This window comes from Mustela putorius, unplaced genomic scaffold (assembly GCF_011764305.1).
Source record: "Mustela putorius furo isolate JIRA1106 unplaced genomic scaffold, ASM1176430v1.1 tig00003863_pilon_pilon_pilon, whole genome shotgun sequence".
Taxonomy (NCBI): domain Eukaryota; kingdom Metazoa; phylum Chordata; class Mammalia; order Carnivora; family Mustelidae; genus Mustela; species Mustela putorius.
The window spans coordinates 17428536-17450267 of NW_025422015.1; the positions used below are offsets into that span (position 1 = coordinate 17428536).

A 21732-nucleotide genomic window follows, 5' to 3' on the forward strand; every position below is an offset into this window, starting at 1 on the left:
ATTGAAGAGGCTGTCTTTTTTCCATTGGACATTCTTTCCTGCTTTGTCGAAGATTAGTTGACTGTAGAGTTGAGGGTCTATTTCTGGGCTCTCTATTCTGTTCCATTGATCTATGTGTCTGTTTTTGTGCCAGTACCATGCTGTCTTGATGATGACAGCTTTGTAATAGAGCTTGAAGTCTGGAATTGTGATGCCACCAACGTTGGCTTTCTTTTTCAATATCCCTTTGGCTATTCGAGGTCTTTTCTGGTTCCATATAAATTTTAGAACTATTTGTTCCATTTCTTTGAAAAAGATGGATGGTACTTTGATAGGAATTGCATTAAATGTGTAGATTGCTTTAGGTATCATAGATATTTTCACAATATTTATTCTTCCAATCCAGGAGCATGGAACATTTTTCCATTTCTTTGTGTCTTCCTCAATTTCTTTCATGAGCTTTATAGTTTTCTGAGTATAGATTCTGTGTCTCTTTGGTTAGGTTTATTCCTAGGTATCTTATGGTTTTGGATGCAATTGTAAATGGGATTGACTCCTTGATTTCTCTTTCTTCTGTCTTGCTGTTGGTGTAGAGAAATGCAACTGATTTCTGTGCATTGATTTTATATCCTGACACTTTACTGAATTCCTGTATAAGTTCTAGCAGTTTTGGAGTGCAGTCTTTTGGGTTTTCCACATATAGTATCATATCATCTGCGAAGAGTGATAATTTGACTTCTTCTTTGCCGATTTGGATGCCTTTAATTTCCTTTTGTTGTCTGATTGCTGAGGCTAGGACCTCTAGTACTATGTTGAATAGCAGTGGTGATAATGGACATCCCTGCCGTGTTCCTGACCTTAGCGGAAAAGCTTTCAGTTTTTCTCATTGAGAATCTGTGCTTTTTCTCCATTGAGAATGATATTTGCGGTGGGTTTTTCATAGATGGCTTTGATGATATTGAGGTATGTGCCCTCTATCCCTACACTTTGAAGAGTTTTGATCAGGAAGGGATGCTGTACTTTGTCAAATGCTTTTTCAGCATCTATTGAGAGTATCATATGGTTCTTGTTCTTTCTTTTATTGATGTGTTGTATCACATTGACTGATTTGCGGATGTTGAACCAACCTTGCAGCCCTGGAATAAATCCCACTTGGTCGTGGTGAATAATCCTTTTAATGTACTGTTGAATCCTATTGGCTAGTATTTTGTTGAGTATTTTCGCATCTGTGTTCATCAAGGGTATTGGTCTATAGCTCTCTTTTTTGATGGGATCCTTGTCTGGTTTTGGGATCAAGGTGATGCTGGCCTCATAAAATGAGTTTGGAAGTTTTCCTTCCATTTCTATTTTTTGGAACAGTTTCAGGAGAATAGAAATTAGTTCTTCTTTAAATGTTTGGTAGAATTCCCCCGGGAAGCCGTCTGGCCCTGGGCTTTTGTTTGTTTGGAGATTTTTAATGACTGTTTCAATCTCCTTACTGGTTATGGGTCTGTTCAGGCTTTCTACTTCTTCCTGGTTCAGTTGTGGTAGTTTATATGTTTCTAGGATTGCATCCATTTCTTCCAGATTGTCAAATTTGTTGGCGTAGAGTTGCTCTAGTATGTTCTTATAACAGTTTGTATTTCTTTGGTGTTAGTTGTGATCCCTCCTCTTTAATAATGATTTTATTTATTTGGGTCCTTTCTCTTTTCTTTTTGATAAGTCTGGCCAGGGGTTTATCAATTTTATTAATTCTTTCAAAGAACCAGCTCCTAGTTTCGTTGATTTGCTCTATTGTCTTTTTGGTTTCTATTTCATTGATTTCTGCTCTGATCTTTATGATTTCTCTTCTCCTGCTTGGCTTAGGATTTCTTTCTTCTTCTTTCTCCAGCTCTTTTAGGTGTAGGGTTAGGTTGTGTACCTGAGACCTTTCTTGTTTTTTGAGAAAGGCTTGTACCGCTATATATTTTCCTCTCAGGACTGCCTTTGTTGTGTCACACAGATTTTGAACCGCTGTGTTTTCATTATCATTTGTTTCCATGATTTTTTTCAATTCTTCTTTAATTTCCCAGTTGACTCATTCATTCTTTAGAAGGATGCTGTTTAGTCTCCATGTATTTGGGTTCTTTTCAAACTTCCTTTTGTGGTTGAGTTCTAGCTTTAGAGCATTGTGGTCTGAAAATATGCAGGGAATGATCCCAATCTTTTGATACCAGTTGAGACCTGATTTAGGACCAAGGATGTGATCTATTCTGGAGAATGTTCAATGTGCACTAGAGAAGAATGTGTATTCTATTGCTTTGGGATGAAATGTTCTGAATATATCTGTGATGTCCATCTGGTCCAGTGTGTCGTTTAAGGCCTTTATTTCCTTGCTGATCTTTTGGTTGGATGATCTGTCCATTTCAGTGAGGGGAGTGTTAAAGTCCCCTACTATTATTGTATTATTGTTGATGTGTTTCTTTGATTTTATTATTAATTGGTTTATATAGTTGGCTGCTCCCACGTTGGGGGCATAGATATTTTAAATTGTTAAATCTTGTTGGACAGACCCTTTGAGTATGATATAGTGTCCTTCCTCATCTCTTATTATAGTCTTTGGCTTAAAATCTAATTGATCTAATATAAGGATTGCCACTCCTGCTTTCTTCTGATGTCCATTAGCATGGTAAATTCTTTTCTACCCCCTCACTTTAAATCTGGAGGTGTCTTCAGGCTTAAAATGAGTTTCTTGGAGGCAACATATAGATGGGTTTTGTTTTTTTATCCATTCTGATACCCTGTGTCTTTTGACAGGGGCATTTAGCCCATTAACATTCAGGATAACTATTGAGAGATATGAATTTAGTGCCATTGCATTGCCTGTAAGGTGACTGTTACTGTATATGATCTCTGTTCCTTTCTGATCTACCACTTGTAGGCTCTCTCTTTGCTTAGAGGACCCCTTTCAATATTTCCTATAGAGCTGGTTTGGTGTTTGCAAATTCTTTCAGTTTTTCTTTGTCCTGGAAGCTTTTAATCTCTCCTTCTATTTTCAATGAGAGCCTAGCTGGATATAGTATTCTTGGCTGCATGTTTTTCTCGTTTAGTGCTCTGAAAATATCATGCCAGCTCTTTCTGGCCTGCCAGGTCTCTGTGGATAAGTCAGCTGCCAATCTAATATTTTTACCATTGTATATTACAGACTTCTTTTCCCGGGCTGCTTTCAGGATTTTCTCTTTGTCACTGAGACTTGTAAATTTCACTATTAGGTGACGGGGTGTGGGCCTATTCTTATTGATTTTGAGGGGCGTTCTCTGAACCTTCTGAATTTTGATGCTCGTTCCCTTTGCCATATTGGGGAAATTCTCCCAATAATTCTCTCCAGTATACCTTCTGCCCCCCTCTCTCTTTCTTCTTCTTCTGGAATCCCAATTATTCTAATGTTGTTTCGTCTTATGGTGTCACTTATCTCTCAAATTCTCCCCTCGTGGTCCAGTAGCTCTTTGTCCCTCTTTTGCTCATCAGCTTCTTTATTCTCTGTCATTTGATCTTCTAGATCACTAATTCTTCTGCCTCATTTATCCTAGCAGTGAGAGCCTCCATTTTTTATTGTACCTCATTAATAGCTTTTTTGATTTCAACTTGGTTAGATTTTAGTTCTTTTATTTCTCCAGTAAAGGCTTTTATATCTCTCGAGAGGGTTTCTCTAATATCTTCCATGCCTTTTTCGAGCCCGGCTAGAACCTTGAGAATTGTCATTCTGAACTCTAGATCTGACATATTACCAATGTCTGTATTGATTAGGTCCCTAGCCTTCGGTACTGCCTCTTGTTCTTTTTTTGTGTTGAATTTTTCCGTCTTGTCATTTTGTCCAGATAAGAGTATATGAAGGAGCAAGTAAAATACTAAAAGGGTGGCAACCACCCCAGGAAAATATGCTTTAACCAAATTAGAAGAGATCCCAAATCGTGAGGGAGTAGAAAGGGGATAAAAAGAGGTTCAAAAAGGAAGAAAGAGAAAAAAAAGAAAAAAGAAAAAAAGAAAAGAAAAGAATTTTAAAAAAAGAAAACAAATAAGAAAAATATAAAAAAGAAAATATATATATATTGGATAAACTAGTTAAAAAACGTTAAAAAAGAAAAAGGTAAAAGTTTAAAAAAAAATTTTACCAGAAGGCGAGAAAAAAAAACGAAAAATGAAAAAGAAAAAAATTAAATTAACTGCAAGACTAAAAAAAATCACAGGGAGAAAGCCATGAGTTCTGTGCTTTGCTTTCTCCTCCTCTGGAATTCTGCTGCTCTCCTTGGTATTGAAATCGCACTCCTTGGTAGGTGAACTTGGTCTGGGCTGGATTTCTTGTTGATCTTCTGGGGGAGGGGCCTGTTGTAGTGATTCTCAAGTATCTTTGCCCCAGGCGGAATTGCACCACCCTTAGCAGGGGCCGGGGTGAGTAGTCCGCTCGGGTTTGCTTTCAGGAGCTTTTGTTCCCTGAGCGCTTTCCATAGAGTTCCAGAGGACGGGAATACAAATGGCGGCCTCCTGGTCTCCGGCCCGGAGGAGCCAAGAGCCCAGGGCCCCACTCCTCAGTGTGCCCTCAGAGAACAGCGCCAGTTACTCCCGTCTGCCTGACCTCCGGCCGCGCTCCGAGCTCACCGAGCCTGCGACCGGTTCAAGGTCACCCCAAGCTGCGAGCTTACTGTCGGCTCTGTCTCTGTAGCCGACTTTCCCGTTCCAATACCCGCAAGCTCTGCGACACTCAGACACCCCCGATCCTTCTGTGACCCTGCGGGACCTGAGGCCACGCTGACCCCGCGTGGGCTTCACCCCGGTTTAGCCTCTGGAGCGATGTCCCTCAGCGGAACAGACTTTTAAAAGTCCTGATTTTGTGCGGCCGTTGCTCTGCCGCTTGCCGGGAGCCGGCCCCTCCCCCCGGGATCTATCTTCCCGTCGCTTTGGATTCACTTCTTCGCCGGTCCTACCTTTCAGAAAGTGGTTGTTTTTCTGTTTCCAGAATTGCTGTTCTTCTTCTCTTCGATCTGCCGATGGATTTTCAGGTGTTTGCAATCTTTAGATAAGCTATCCAGCTGATCTCCGGCTAGCTGAAGTAGTCTCAACCTGCTACTTCTCCGCCATCTTGACTCTGCCCCTCCCAAAGTTGTGTTTTTATTGTCATTCTTAATTATAATTGTCTATGTTGTTTGTAGCAGACTTCTACTCTGAAGAAATAAATACTGGAGAGTGAGTGTTGAACTAAATGTGTACCCTTTGAAAGGAAGTTTTTCTTTTCATTCTTAGGCAGTTAAATGAGGGAAATCAAAGAGCTTGGAGACATTACCCAGTCTTATTGTCAGCTGAGCTATACGATTTGAATAAGTTAGGTCCCAAATAAGGAAGCTATGTGAGACTTTAAAATGACGTATAGCATATGTAGCTTATCACCTGTGTCACCACAATGATCAAGACAGGACTGTAGAACATTGTGCTTCATGTTACTATGTGTGAATGGTGTTCTTTCATCCCTGAATTTATATGTTGAAGCCCCAACCTTGGAGATAGAGCCTTTAGGGAGTAATTAAGGTTAAATGAAGTCACAAAGGTGAGGCCAAATCCAGTTAGACTAGAGTTCTTTTTTATTTTTTTTAATTTATTTAATTTTATTTTTTCAGTGTTCCAAGATTCATTGTTTATGCACCACACCCAGTGCTCCATGCAATGCCTGCCCACCTTAATACCCACCGCCAAGTTCACCCATCCCCCAACCCCCCTCCCCTCTAAAACCCTTAGTTTGTTTCTCAGAGTCCACAGTCTCTCATGCTTCATCTCCCCCTCCGATTTCCCCCAATTCACTTTTCCTTTCCTTCTCCTAATGTCCTCCATGTTATTCCTTATGCTCCACAAGTAAGTGAGTCCATATGATAATTGACTTCCTCTGCTTGACTTATTTCACTCAGCATAATCTCTTCCAGTTCCATCCATGTTGATACAAAAGTTAGATATTCATCCTTTCTGATGGAGACATAATATTCCATTTTATGTATGGACCATATCTTCTTTATCCATTCGTCTGTTGAAGGGCATCTTGGCTCTTTCCACAGTTGTGGCCATTGGAGTTCTTATAAGAAGAGGAAGAGGGGCACCTGGGTGGCTCAGTCATTAAGCATCTGCCTTCAGCTCAGGTCATGATACCCGGGTCCTGGGATGGAGCCCACATCAGGCTCCCTGCTCGGCGGGAAGCCTGCTTCTCCTTTCCCCATTCCCCATGCTTGTGTTCCCTCTCTTGCTGTTTCTCTCTCTGCCAAATAAATAAATAAATTCTTAAAAAAAAAAAAAAAAAAAGAAGAGACACCAGACACTCTCCTTCTTGTGCAGTCACAGAGGAAAGGCCATGTGAGGATGCAGCAAGAAGGTGACTGTCTACAAGACAAAAAGGGACGTCTCCCAGAAACTGAATTTACTGGCACCTTCAACATGGGCTTCTAGCCACCAGAACCATGAGAAAATAAGTGTCTGCTCTTGGAGCTGCCCAATCATAGGTATTTTGTTATGGAAGCCCGAGTTGACTAACACTACTGAAGGAGTTTCCTCTCTGTCAGGACAACTGGAAAATGTGCTGTTGCTCTATTGAGATATATATACATCTGTATATATATATATGTATATAGATATATGTATATATCTACACATCTATCTATCTATATAAATATATATATATATATATATATATATATATCTGTCTGTCTTCAATCAAAATTGTTTCTAAGACCAAAAAAAAAAAGGACACAGATAATGCAAATTCAGAAAGCTGTCAAGGAGTGATTACTTTTTTTTTTTTTTAAGATTTTATTTATTTATTTGACAGAGAGAGATCACAAGGAGGCAGAGAGGCAGGCAGAGAGAAAGAGGAGGAAGCAGGCTCCCTGCCAAGCAGAGAGCCCGATGTGGGACTCGATCCCAGGACCCTGAGATCATGACCTGAGCCGAAGGCAGCGGCTTAACCCACTGAGCCACCCAGGCGCCCAAGGAGTGATTACTTTAGCAATAAAATACACAGCTGTGACAGTAAATAAAATCACCTTCATTTTACAAATTAGAAAACAGAGGCCAAAAGAAAGGAAGTCGCTCATTGAACATGGGGCCAGATCTTTGGATTGCTGTCTTCTTCTCAACCCGAGCCAGGCCTACACGTAAGCAACCATGTCTAAGGGACCATTGACCTTGGCACCACCTACTCCTGCGTGGGTGTCTTCCAGCACAGGAAAGTGGAAATAATTGCCAATGATCAGGGAAACTGGACCACCCCAAGTTATGTCACCTTCACGGACACCGAACGATTGATCGGTGATGCTGCCAAGAACCAAGTTGCGATGAACCCCACCAACACAGTTTTTGATGCCAAACGCCTGATTGGACGGAGATTTTATGATGCTGTTGTCCAGTCTGATATGAAGCATTGGCCTTTCATGGTGGTCAATGATGCTGGCAGGCGCAAGGTCCAAGTAGAATACAAGGGAGAGAGAAAAAGCTTTTATCCAGAGGAGGTGTCTTCTATGGTTTTGACAAAAATGAAGGAAATCGCAGAGGCTTATCTTGGGAAGACCGTTACCAATGCAGTTGTCACAGTACCTGCGTACTTCAATGATTCTCAGCGTCAGGCTACCAAAGATGCTGGAACTATTGCTGGTCTCAATGTACTTAGAATCATCAATGAGCCAACTGCTGCTGCTATTGCTTATGGCTTAGACAAAAAAGTTGGAGATGAAAGGAATGTGCTGATCTTTGACTTAGGAGGTGGCACTTTTGATGTGTCAATCCTTACTATTGAAGATGGGATCTTTGAGGTTAAGTCCACAGCTGGAGACACCCACTTAGGTGGAGAAGACTTTGACAACCGAATGGTCAACCATTTTATTGCAGAGTTCAAGCGCAAACATAAGAAAGATATCAGTGAAAACAAGAGGGCAGTTCGTCGTCTCCGTACTGCTTGTGAACGTGCTAAGTGTACACTTTCTTCCAGCACCCAGGCCAGTATTGAGATTGATTCTCTGTATGATGGAATCGACTTCTATACCTCTATCACTCGTGCCCGGTTTGAAGAATTAAATGCTGACCTGTTCCGTGGCGCCCTGGACCCTGTAGAGAAAGCTCTTCGGGATGCCAAGTTAGACAAGGTCTCAGATCCATGATATTGTTCTGGTGGGTGGTTCTACCCATATCCCCAAGATTCAGAAACTTCTCCAAGATTTCTTCAATGGAAAAGAACTGAATAAGAGCATCAACCCTGATGAAGCTGTTGCTTATGGTGCAGCTGTCCAGGCAGCCATCCTTTCTGGAGACAAATCTGAAAATGTTCAAGATTTGCTGCTGTTGGATGTCACTCCACTTTCTCTTGGCATTGAAACTGCTGGAGGAGTCATGACTGTTATTATCAAGCGTAATACTACCATTCCTACCAAACAGACACAGACCTTCACTACCTACTCCGACAACCAGCCTGGTGTGCTTATTCAGGTGTATTAAGGTGAGCATGCCATGACCAAGGACAACAATCTACTTGGCAAGTTTGAACTCACAGGCATACCTCCTGCTCCTCGTGGTGTCCCTCAGATTGAGGTCACTTTCGATATTGATGCTAATGGTATCCTCAATGTCTCTGCCATGGATAAGAGCACAGGAAAAGAGAACAAGATTACCATCACTAATGATAAGGGCCGCTTGAGCAAGGAAGATATTGAGCGCATGGTCCAGGAAGCTGAGAAGTACAAAGCTGAAGATGAGAAACAGCGGGACAAGGTGTCTTCCAAGAATTCATTGGAGTCTTATGCATTCAACATGAAAGCAACTGTTGAAGATGAAAAACTTCAGGACAAGATAAATGATGAAGACAAACAAAAGATTCTTGACAAGTGCAATGAAATCATCAACTGGCTTGATAAGAACCAGACTGCAGAGAAGGAAGAATTTGAACACCAGCAGAAAGAGTTGGAGAAAGTCTGCAACCCCATCAGCACCAAGCTGTACCAGAGTGCAGGGGGCATGCCAGGAGGAATGCCTGGAGGCTTCCCTGATGGTGGAGCTCCTCCCTCTGGTGGTGCCTTCTCTGGGCCCACCATTGAAGAGGTTGACTAAACCAATCTGAGAATAAATAGGTTGAGCATTGTTCCACATACAATATTCAAGGGACCCAAATTTGTAGCAAATTCCATGGCAGTTGTAATGTTGAGCTGCTATAGCAAAAAAACTGGGCATTCTTGATACTTGAATATGGAATATGTGCACAGGGAAAGGAAATAAACATTGCACTTTATAAGCACTGTATTGTTAAGTGGAAAATGCAATGTCTTAAATAAAACTGTATTTAAAATTGGCACCAAAAAAAAAAAAAAAAAAAAAAGAAAAGAAAAGAAAAGAAAGGAAGTCAGCTCCTTCACAACTTCAGGTGCCCAGAGCTCTCATCCCATTACACCTGCTGCTTTAGTGCCATGGGTCTTTTCAGTTCCTAGAGCTTCAGGGCATGGCAAAGGAGAGGAGGGGGCAACTGACTGCAGTCTCATGCCCCACCATACCACGAAGGGGCCAAGGATTTAGGGACACACAGTATCTTCCCTGAACCCAAAACAGGACTCCTTAGAGAAGGGCTTTTTTTCCCCCTCTTATTTAGGACATTAATGGAAATTTTTATTTTCAATTATAAGTACATTAAGGAATTTACAGATTGTTTTGAGAACCAGGAATAGTGCATTTTACTCAATAATTTTACTCATAACCATCTAGCTGAGATAATTAGCCCTCTAAATATTTATAGATGGATAGAAGTTTAACATTTAAAATGAGGGTCATAGACACGATTTTTTAAAATGCATTTGCAACAATCCCCAAAGTACTATATAAATATAATTCCCCATATGATGCTTTAAAATTTCTCTTTATAAATCTATCTATCTATCTATCAGTCATCTATTTATAGGTAGATACACACACGTGCAGACACACATCATATTGAGTTAAGAAATCTGTGACAAAGACTGTTGCCTATCCAATATCCGTTTTCCCTTTCTTCCCTGGTAATAAAACCCCTACATTGATGGTTGCATATAAGTGTCCTGCTTTAAAGCTACAGTTTCCAGCCTCCCCAATGGATATCCTTTCTCCAAGTAGAGTAATTGGATGAAGATTCTAGGAAAGCTATTTTAAAAACAGCTGACTAGCGATCAGACATTCTCCTCCTTCCTGCTGCCTAGAATATGGGCATGATGGCTGGATTACAACAGCCATTTTCTAATCATGAGGTAACCACGAGGATGGAAGCACGAGATAGGGATAAGAAATGAGAAACAGTGAAGGGGTTTAGATCCTGGGTGACAGTGGACCCACCAAGGGAGTCCTGGACACCTAAATCTGGACTTATTTTACAGAAAAGAAAAATGTGTATCTATATTGAGCTCAATAACTTTGGATTTTTATATATCTACTAACTGGAGTATATGTTTTATGAAGGCAGGAATGTTTGCCTTTTATGTTCACTGGTATATCCCAGGGACCTGAATTAGGTATTCAAGAAATATTATTGAGTGAATCCCATGTAATATAACCTAAAGCCTCACTGTATTTTTTGTAATACTGCAAAGGGTAAGCTGAGAAAATTCTGGAGTTTTTGCAATGCTAAACAGAGATTAGCAAACAAAAAACAGCTGGAACCTTGGCAAAGAGTGGCACAGGAAGATTTTTCCAACCTAAGCTAAAAATAGTGTGGTCTCTCTGGGAAGGACAGAAGCTGGTTCCAGCTGGGGTAAACTGTTTATGGTGATGCTGATCATGGAAAAAAAATTCTGAGGGGCTCTGAGATATTAGCCACTCTTTACCTTGCAATATAAGACTATAAAGTTTTAAAATATTTCATTCCATCAGCAAGGTTTTCTAGAATATAAATGATTAAATATATTAATAAGTAAACCACATTCCAATACTGGATTTGGGGCATCTGAAAGTAAAATCCAGGTCTAATTTACTTTGTCTCCAGCACCTTAAAGAATGCTCAGTACATAATAAATCTTCCATAAATGTTGCCAACTTGAGTTGAATTAGAGAAGTGGGATAGGAAACATGAAATATTACTTATCTTCTCCTATTTCTCCCTTTCCCTTTTGCTATACCCCTCCTCACACCTGCACTTCTCAGGTAGAGTCCAAGTTTGCTAGAAGTGTCAATGGAAGTTGATTTAAGGACTGCCTGAAATTCTAGTACTAGAAATTTATTCCCTGTGAATTTTTTACATGATTACTTGAGGATTCTTCCCTTAAATGCAAGTAGGCAATATGACAAAAAATACTGAATTTTAATCTCAATTTGCCCTTTACTTCTTAGTTCTACACTTTCCCTAGAGTTTTATTTCCTCCTACGTAAAATGGAAGTTTCCATTACATCAATCATTTCTAGCTAGGAGGGCTTGAGGACTATAACAAGGCTAGATAAATTATTCCAAATATTTCCAAAGCCAAACAAGCATTGTACATTTGTAATTCTGCATCAGAAGCCAGCCTAAAATTCTAGTTTTCCTTGTTTTTAGGCTGAAATTATAGGGAGGCAACGTTGTTACCAATTATATAGTTACAAACTGGCTCTCTGGTGTTGATATTAAATTCTGATTGACCACTTATGAAATCATGACTTTTCTGAGCTCATAGAAGAAAAGTCTTTAACAAAGTTTGTAGGTTTTAAATGGGTTGATGTTTAAGGTTTTGCATTGCCAAGAAGACTAAAGCATGGAGTTGGGGTCATTCACACCTTATCATGCATGTGTCTTTTCTTCAGCTTTATTGTGGTATAACTGATAAATAGAAGTTGCATACATTTATACATGCTTTGCTATATCTATATATTGTAAAATGATAAATACAATCAAACTTAACATACCCATCACCTTATATAGTTACCTTTGGAATTTCAAGTACACAATACAGTATGGTTAACTACTAGTCATCATGCTGTACATGAGATCCCCGAACTTAATTATCTTGCATAAATGAAACTTGTATCCTTTAGCCAATGTTCCCACATATTCCCCACCTCAGCCTTGGCAACCACCATTCTACTCTGACTCTATGAGTTCAACTATTTTAGTTTCTATATATAAGCAAGATGGTGTGATATTTGTTTTTTGTGTCTGGTTTATTTCCCTTAGCATAGTGTCACAAATCATAGGCTTTCCTTTCTTTTGTAGGGCTGTATAATATTTCCTTATTGTGACTTTGAATAGAAGTCTTTAAAAAGAGGGAAGATACCAGGGAATTCAAAGCCCTGCAGAGAGACCATTTACAAAACTTAGGGTACTTATAGCATTAGTATCACTTAGAAAGGACTCCCATTCTTCTTATAAGATGCCTGTCTACTACCTGTCCTCATTATCTTTTGGGGGTACTTGTTTTTTCTCAACTGAGAAATGGTTTTCATCTCAATATAGATCAAATCTCAGAGTTGCATAACATCTAAACTTGGCCAATGCTGTGAAAGAACATTTAATTAAAATAATGTAGGTGGGGGGCGCCTGGGTGGCTCAGTGGGTTAAGCCACTGCCTTCGGCTCAGGTCATGATCTCAGGGTCCTGGGATCGAGTCCCGCATCGGGCTCTCTGCTCAGCAGGGAGCCTGCTTCCTCCTCTCTCTCTCTCTCTGCCTACTTGTGATCTCTCTGTCAAATAAATAAATAAAATCTTTAAAATAAAATAATGTAGGTGGGCATGGCTAAGGATCTGTAATTATATATTTAAAAATATAATTTTTGTTTTTATAACTGCTGTGGGGGCCTCATAAAGACTCAAATTGGAAATACTTAACAACTCACATCATTTTGAAACTAGTTTATCTTTCCCATGGAGATAGACAAGAAGTAAAATAATTGAAATATGTGGTCTTTCCATCCAGGTGAATAGGTTGCTGTGTCTAAGGCTGCATATGATAGTTATGTGAAAGAATTTCAGAGAAGGGTGAGATTTTGGGTTTTTTTGCTTTTGTTTTTGTCTTGCACAGCATTGTGCTGGGCACATAATAAGATTTTAATCAATGTTTGCTAGAGGGTAGTATAATAATCACTCAAATAGTTCAATCATTATCTTCAAATATATGATAGATATTTATTTATTTATTTATTTAAAATATTTTATTTATTTATTTGACAGACAGCGATCACAAGTAGGCAGAGAGGCAGGCAGGGACAGAGGGGGAAAGCAGGCTCCCTGCTGAGCAGAGAGCCCGATATGTGGCCCGATCCCAGGACCCTGGGATCATACCTGAGGCTTTAACCCACTGAGCCACCCAGATACCCCTATGATGGATATGTAGACTGATGTACTTTAAGGGTCCTTCAAGCTCTGGGAGTCAATAATTATGGGCCAGTTGTTTACCTCATTCATTTTATATCTTTCATCACTTATTTTAGTTAGACTTTGCTCTTAAAAGTTTTAGTATCTTGTAGGAATGTCAAATGGGGCAGCTGACATGGAAACAGGATACCAGTTCCTTAAAAAAATTAAACACACAATTATCTTATGATCCAGAAATTCCAACTCTGGATATATACCCCAAATAACTGAAAACAGGGACTCAAACAGGTATTTGTAAACCCATATTCATAGTAGCTTTATTCACAGTAGCCAAAATGTAGAAATGGATCCTGTGTTTATTGATAGATAAATGGATCAACAAAATGTGGTATATACATATAATGGAATGCTATTCAGCCTTAAATAGGAAGGAAATCTACATGCTACAACATGAAGAGTCAACTTTTTGTTTGTTTGTTTTTTGTTTTTTTAAATACTTTATTTAGTTGTCAGAGAGAAGGAATGAGAGAGAGAGCACACAAGCAGGCAGAGAGGCAGGCAGAGGCGGAGAGAAAAGCAGGCTCCCTGCTGAGCAAGGAGCCCAATACAGAACTTGATCCCAGGACCCTGGGATCAGGACCCGAGTCAAAGGCAGTAGCTTAACCCACTGAGCCACCCAGGCGTCCCAAAGAGTAAACTTTTAAAGACATTATGCTAAGTGAAGTAAGCCAGCCAAAAAAGGACAAATAAAATATGATTCTACTTATATGAGTTAGCTAGAGTAGTCAAATGTATAGAAACAGAAAGTAGAAATGGTGGTCATCAAGCAGGCTGTGGAGAGGAGACAATGGTGAATTAGTGTTTATTGACTGTAGAGTTTCAGTTTGGGATAGATAGATAAATGTTTTGTACTAGAGATGGATAGTGGTGTGGTGAAGGTTGCACAACAGTGTGAATGTACTTATTGCCACTGAGCTGCATAATTAAAATGGTTAAAATTGTAAAATTTATTATATATATCATATATACATACATATACACACATATATACAATACATATATATATTGGCACAACAAAAATGTTTTTGAATCTTAACTAGAGTGTTTGTGTTTGGTCTAAAATATATATTTACTATGGGATTCCTATATTACTATGCTTCTATGTAGAAGGAGAAACAAGACTCTGTGAGTGATTGATATAATCCGAACACAGCATAAAGTGCATTTAATAATTTTCCTTGTTTTCTGGAAAGACAGATATGTCAACTGCACCGGCTTTTGGAATCAGTCTTAGGATTTTACCTAAGCCTCATGTTTTTTACTTTTGTGATGAGGATAGTCTAACATCTATTTGTATACTTTTAGCTCTTGGGCAGGATTAATATTTATGTGATGCTGTAAATGTGCTCACAGCTCCTTGATTATGTATTGGATACATTGGACAAATGGATAGTTGTATCCTTTAAATGAATATTGGCTCTAATGGATAAATGGCTGGATAAATAAATGGGTGCCTTGTCTGTAAGCCCAACTCAGCCAAATGACATAGGGTATGATGACGACATGGGCTAGGATCTCCTCAAAACTCCAGATAAAATCTCCCTCAAGGATTTGTAGTGATGATTAAATGAGATAATATGTGTAACTGTAAACTCTCGATCACTGCAGATTCTTATTTTGGTTGTGCTTCCTTGCTCTGGTCAAGTACTAAACTTACTTCTTCAAAGCAGAGAATTTACTACTCTCATTCCTATTTCACTCTTAATCTACTCCCTTAACCTCTTTCACTATCACTGAGGAAGGAAGGCTTCCCAGTGCTGTCAGGACATTGCTAATTTTTTGTTCATGTACTCTCCAAAAATATTTGGAAAAATCATGAGCCCCCCACACACAGTTGCCCTATAAATGTTTTCTCAAAGTTTAAATAGCTGCAAATGATGTATGGTTACAATTATTGAAAAATAATGTCATTTTAAAATTCAAAATATTTTGTCACTCTTAAATGTAATCGATGGGTTCTAGAAACAACAGCTATTTGATACAATTATTTTATTAGATATCTAATGCGGTGTAACAAATTGTCCTTATGCTGAGCAGTTGAAAACAACCATTTATTTTCTCATTTTCTCTGGGTTAGGTCACTCAAGATCTCTCACAAGACTGCAGTCAAGGCCAGGGCTCCAGTCTCATCTGAAGACTTGACTAAGTAGAATTTGCTTCTAAGTTCGCTCACATAATTGTTGGCAAGATTTACTTCCTTGTGGACTGTCAGAGGGAGGGTCTGGTTCCCTGCTGGCCAAAGGCAATAGTCCTTCCTCAAGTCCTTGCCATCGGGGTTCTCATAAGGCAGTTCACAATATGAACTGTGTGTGCATGTGTGTGTGTGTGTGTGTGTGTGTGAGAGAGAGAGAGAGAGAGAGAGAGAGAGATGGGGGACAGGTAGGGAGGAAAAAAAGAGAATGAGCAAGATGGAAATCACAGTCTTTTTGAAATGTAGTCTTTAATTTTTTCCCATCTTTGTGTATTTTATTTATTTATTTGCCATATAATGTATTATTTCAGGGGTACAGTGTAATGTGCTCTTGAAAGCTACATCCCAGCCCCTCTTTTGTATTTTCTTTGTTGGAAGCAAATCATTAGATCAAGGCTCTCCTGGGATGACACAGAGAATGAATACCAGGAGGAAGGGATCTCTGGGGGCCGTCTTGTAGAGGGTGCCTATCTTTTTACTATTGTTATCACTTTTTAAAAAATGTTTGAACAAGGTCATCATTGTTAGAAAATTTATCATTTCTTTTTGTCCTTGAACTCATAATTCCATTCTACGAATTTCTCCTGAATTTTGTTTTAATCTAGTATATGTTTATGCCTGGAATTATTTTATTGATTTCCTTATCATACATCACAAAGAAAATTATGTATATAAGTTGAAGTTTTAATTAAAAAATTTCCTATAACCAGTTGGCTTTAGGGATTATTTTTTCCTAGGATGCATTATTACTTATTAGTAGTAGTTGTAGTACTAGTATTATAATTAGTGTTATTGATCACAATTATATAAACACTTAATGAAATTTAATAATTATTAAATACAAAAAGTAAAATGTCATTCGAAATATATTGCTTAATGTGACAAGTTTCTTTCTTTTTTTTTTTTTTCAGTTAGTTCATTTATCCTTTCTCAAGTACAATTTATTCTTAGAATGAGTCAGGGTCACTGGTACCTGAGGCGCTAATAATGTTCATTAATGATAATTGTTAAATATCTTATTTTCAGAGGAATGCATACTGTATTCCCATTAAACCACTCTAAATTTAATAGGTGCATGAGTGAAATAATAATGAGCAGAGATGTGGTTGATCAATGACAGAGAGTTCAAGTAAAAATTAATAGGATTTAGAAATATATAACAAACTTCTGGGAAAGGTTAACGAAAATGTTTCCTCTGCAAGTCTAACTAAATATTCATGTAAATAGAAACACCCACTTGCTAAAAAAGATAAAAAATGCTGAAAACCTTCCCTCCACCCTAGCAGCACAATAAAGATGCATTTGTAAAGGACACAGACCGGAAAAATGTGTAACAGAAGAAACCTACATTTCAGAGTTCATCTCTTTTCCCCAACAAATTTGTAATAACCAGGAGGAGTAGAAGTGATTAACACAATAGAAAGTGCATTATTTGCAGAGCTCTTCTCTACTGAAACTGAATGCTTTGGCTCAGGATAACAGGTAAGAGGGACTCATCTTCACAGACACTGGAAAGTGATGCAATCAACGTCATGTTCACACATGTGTGACAGCACAGTAATTTCTGCCTTTCATTATAAATGGCCATGATTGGTATGATAAAGATGTCTCATTTGGGAATAAACATGGAATGTTTGTATTTTCCAATTATTGCCAACAATTATTTCTTTTTTTTTAAAGAGTTTATTTATTTATTTGACAGAGAGAGAGATCACAAGCAAGCAGAGAGGCAGGCAGAGAGAGAAGGGGGAAACAGGCTCCCCTCTGAGCAGAGAGCCCGATGTGGGATTCGATCCCAGGACCCTGGGATCATGACCTGAGCTGAAGACAGCGGCTTAACCCACTGAGCCACCCAGGTGCCCCCAACAATTATTTCTTATATTTAATCCCCTTCATGCTAGGTAATAGGACTGTTGGTAAAAACCAACAGGTTTTTTTTTTTTAATTTTTACTTAATTAGTTACCATACAGTACAATATTGGTTTCTGGAATAGAATTCATTGCTTATGTACAACACCCAGTGCTCATCAGAACAAACCCCCTCCTTAATACCCATCACCTATCTTGCCCAACCCCCACCCACCTCCTTCCATCAACACTTAATTCTCTATCATTGAGAGTCTGTTTTCTTTCTTAAATGCCACATATGAGTGAGATCATATGGTATTTGTCTTTCTCTGACTGACTTACTTCACTTGGTATAATATACTCTAGCTCTATCTGTGTCATTGCAAATGGCAAGATTTCATTCTTTTTGAAGGCTGAATAATATTCCTTTGTTTTATATATATTATATATGTAAGAATAATATTCTTAATATTAATATTCTTAATATATGTAAGAATAATAATATATAAACACACACACACACACACAAATATTTATAAACACACACACCCCACATCTTCTTTATCCATTCATCGGTTGATGGACATCTGGGCTCTCTCCATAGCTTGGCTATTGTTGATAATGCTGCTGTGAACATCCGAGTATAATGACATTGTCTTTCTCATGGGATTATGATGCTTGAATACTTACAAAGCATTCTTAGTGTCACAGAGCTAAGAATGGGGGAAGAACTGATAGGAATAGTGCTATGGAATTCCTGCAAAAGCAGTTGAGGTAATTCCTTTCAGTCTTCAAATGAGAACTTTAAAGCCCTGCAATCACTGATTTTGTCTGTCCAACATTCCTTCCTCCCTTCCTCATATCCAACTTCTGGTCTCTCTTCCTCTCGCTTGGCAGTCATGGGTTTAAGAGCAAGGCTGAGCCTCCCACAGTCCCCCGATCTAGATGTAGTGTGGTTCCAGAACTACACAAATGGATATAAAGCAATTATCTCCCCTCTTCTTGGGTAGAAGAATGATTTATAAATTTCTAGGTTTTTAACATTCCAAATTTGGGTATTTTGTATTAAAAATACTTTAAATATCTAAAAGGACAGGGGTGCCTGGATGGCTCAGTTGGTTAAGCATTTGCCTTTGGCTCTGGTCATGTTCTCAGCATCCTGGGATCAAGCCCTGCATCATGCTTCCTGCTCGGTGGGGAGCGTGCTTCTCCCTCTCTTTCTACCTCTCTCCCCTGCTTGTGCTCTCTCCCTCCCTCTGAAAAAAATAAATAAATAAAACTTTAAATATCGAAAAGGAGGGATGCCTGGGTGGTTTAGTCAGTTAAGTGTCTGCCTTTGGCTCAGGTCATGATCCCAAGGTGCTGGAATCAAGTCCCACATTGGGCTCCTTGCTCCTCCCACTGCCTGCTCCTCCCCCAGCTTGTGCTCCCTTGCTCTCTCTCTGACAAATAAATAAATAAAGCCTTTAAAAAATAAAAATCTAAAAGGTTAAATATTCTACAATGAATCTGGGAGATTTAATTTCTTGCCTTAATTTTTAAAGAATATAGCTTTATTGGTTTTCTCAATAGTGATAAGTACAGCTACTAAATACCAAATTGGGAACTGAGATATGGCATGTTTGGTTGCATGCACAAATGTACAAATTTAGAATTGTGTTCCAACATTAAATAGTTATATTTATGTAAATTTAATGTAAGTATAGGGTTTCAAATGTATTTTTATACATTTATACAGTTTGCAGGGTTTCAAATGTATAAAGCAGAAATATATTATGCCTGGAATGTGTAAACATTTGTACATTTTGTGAATTACTTCTAGCATGAGTTAGGAAAATTGAAAAATTCCAGAACCTATAGAGAAGTTTCTGCTATGAAATTCTAGGTAAAGTTTAAATGTTTTGCATTTGACACTTTTTTTTTTATTAGTGATTATATCAGTCAGGTGTGTGTGTATGCGTATGTATGGCAGGGGCAGAGAAAGAGACAAAGAGACGCAGAAAGAGCAAGAGTCAGGGAGATATTTTAAAGAACTGGCTCATGGGATTATAGGGGCTGGCAAATCCAAAGTACATAGGCAGGATAGTGACTCAGAGAGGATTTCTCTCTTACAGTCTTGAGGCAGAATTCCTTTTCTAGGAAACCTCAACATCTTTGCTCTTAAAGCCTTCAGCTTATTGGATGAGGCCCACACACACTATGGAGGGTAATCAACTTTTCTTAAAGACAGTTGTAGTAAATGTTAGTCATTCTACAAAATACCTTCATAGCAACATCTGGACTAGGGTTTGTACAAACTGGGAAATCTAACCAAGTTGACAGACAAAATTAACCATCACATGGCCAATGTACACATGAAAAGATGCTTAATATCACTAATCATCAGGGAAATGCAAATTAGAAACACAATGAGAGACCACCTCATACCTGTCAGAATTGCTAAAATCAAAAACATAGGAACACATCCTGGTAAGGATGTGGAGAAAAAGGAACCCTCATGCACTGTTGGTGGGAATGAAAAGTGGTGTAGCTACTGTGGAAGACAGTATGACGGTCCCTCATAAAATTAAAAATAGAACTACCATGTAACCCTGTAATTCCTATTGCTGAGTGTTTACCTAACAAAAATAACAACACTAATCTGAAAAGATATATGCACCCCTATGTTTATTGTAGCATTGTTTACAATAGTGAAACTATCAAAACAGCCCTAGTGTCCATCAATAGATGAATAGATAAATATGTGGTATATATACACAATGGAATATTACTCGGCCATAAAAAAGAATGAAATCTTTCTATTTGCAACAACATGGAAGGCTCTAGAGTATTGTGTCAGTCAGAGAAAGACAAATACCATTTGATTTAACTCCTATGTGGAATTTAAGACACAAAACAAAGAAAAAAGAGACAAAGCAAAAAATAAACTCTTACCTATAGAAAACAAACTGATGGCTATCAGAATGAAGGTGGGTGGGGTGAAATAGGTAAGGATTAAGAGTACACTTGTGATGAGGACTGAGTAATGTATGGAACTATTGAATCATTATATTGTACGTGTGAAACTAATATAACATTGTATGGTAACTACACTGGAGTTAAAATATTAAAAAATTAACCAGTAATCAATTTAATTAATTGATATTATCCAGATAAAATATGATTTTTAAACATTTTCTTTGTTGGCTTTTGAACATTTTAGTTCCCAAACTAGTTCTCAAACTAGTAAGACAATAAATATTTCTATTTGACCAAATGTCTCTTCTAAACTGGTATTGTATATTAGAGGTAAGAGATATTTGTAATTAAAATAAAGGAGAAATAAATGTGACATTTTGGCCCATACATCAAAAGAGGATTTCACACAATCTCAAGAGTAGCCTATATTTATATGTATCAATCTTAGCTATTCTTATGGAATTCTAAGATATCAAGATTATCTTTGATCATCCCGCTGGAAAATGAAAGACTATAACTGATACGGGGTCAAGATATTTATTAACTGGGAGAATCATTTGAGTTCATAAAAACATCCCCTTTTAATATAATAATGATACATAACATGATATAAAGTTGGTGGGGGAGAGGTTTATCTTTTTAAAGAAGAAAAACTTCGGCCCCGGCGGAGAAGCTGACGTCATCACTGAATTTTGAAGTATTTTAAGTGGATACAAAACTGTTTCAGCAATGCAGACAATTAAGTGTGTTGTTGTGGGCAATGGTGCCGTTGGTAAAACATGTCTCCTGATATCCTACACAACAAACAAATTTCCATCTGAGTATGTACCGACTGTTTTTGACAACTATGCAGTCACAGTTATGATTGGTGGAGAGCCATATACTCTTGGACTTTTTGATACTGCAAGGAAAGAGGATTATGACAGATTACGACCTCTGAGTTATCCACAAACAGATGTATTTCTAGTCTGTTTTTCAGTCGTCTCTCCATCCTCATTTGAAAATGTGAAGGAAAAGTGTGTTCCTGAGATAACTCACCATTGTCCAAAGACTCCTTTCTTGCTTGTTGGGACCCAAATTGATCTCCGAGATGACCCCTCTACTATTGAGAAACTTGCCAAGAACAAACAGAAGCCTATCACTCCAGAGACTGCTGAAAAGCTGGCCTGTGACCTGAAGGCAGTCAAGTATGTGGAGTGTTCTGCACTCACACAGAAAGGCATAAAGAATGTATTTGACGAAGCAATATTGGCTGCCCTGGAGCCTCCCGGACCGAAGAAGAGCCGCAGGTGTGTGCTGCTATGAACATGTCTCCAGAGCCCTTTCCGCACAGCTGGTGTCAGCATCATACTAAAAGCAATGTTAAATCAAACTAAAGATTAAAGATTAAAATTCATTTTTGCAAAAAAAAAAAAAAAAA

At 38.4% G+C, this 21732-nt stretch overlaps 1 protein-coding gene and 1 pseudogene across 1 annotated transcript; both read left to right on the plus strand.

The window, feature by feature from the left end:
* The first annotated feature begins 7222 nt into the window (after window positions 1-7222).
* On the plus strand, window positions 7223-9250 carry LOC101690492 (annotated as a pseudogene).
* Window positions 9251-20949: 11699 nt separating this feature from the next.
* LOC101689170 (cell division control protein 42 homolog) lies at window positions 20950-21732 on the plus strand. The gene has a single exon (XM_045066318.1). The coding sequence runs from the start codon at window positions 21042-21044 to the stop codon at window positions 21615-21617; it is 576 nt and encodes a 191-aa protein (XP_044922253.1). The 5' UTR covers window positions 20950-21041; the 3' UTR covers window positions 21618-21732.

Excerpts from the sequence above, each read along its gene's own strand:
- LOC101689170 (XM_045066318.1), top strand. The coding sequence starts at position 21,042 with ATGCAGACAATTAAGTGTGTTGTTGTGGGCAATGGTGCCGTTGGTAAA.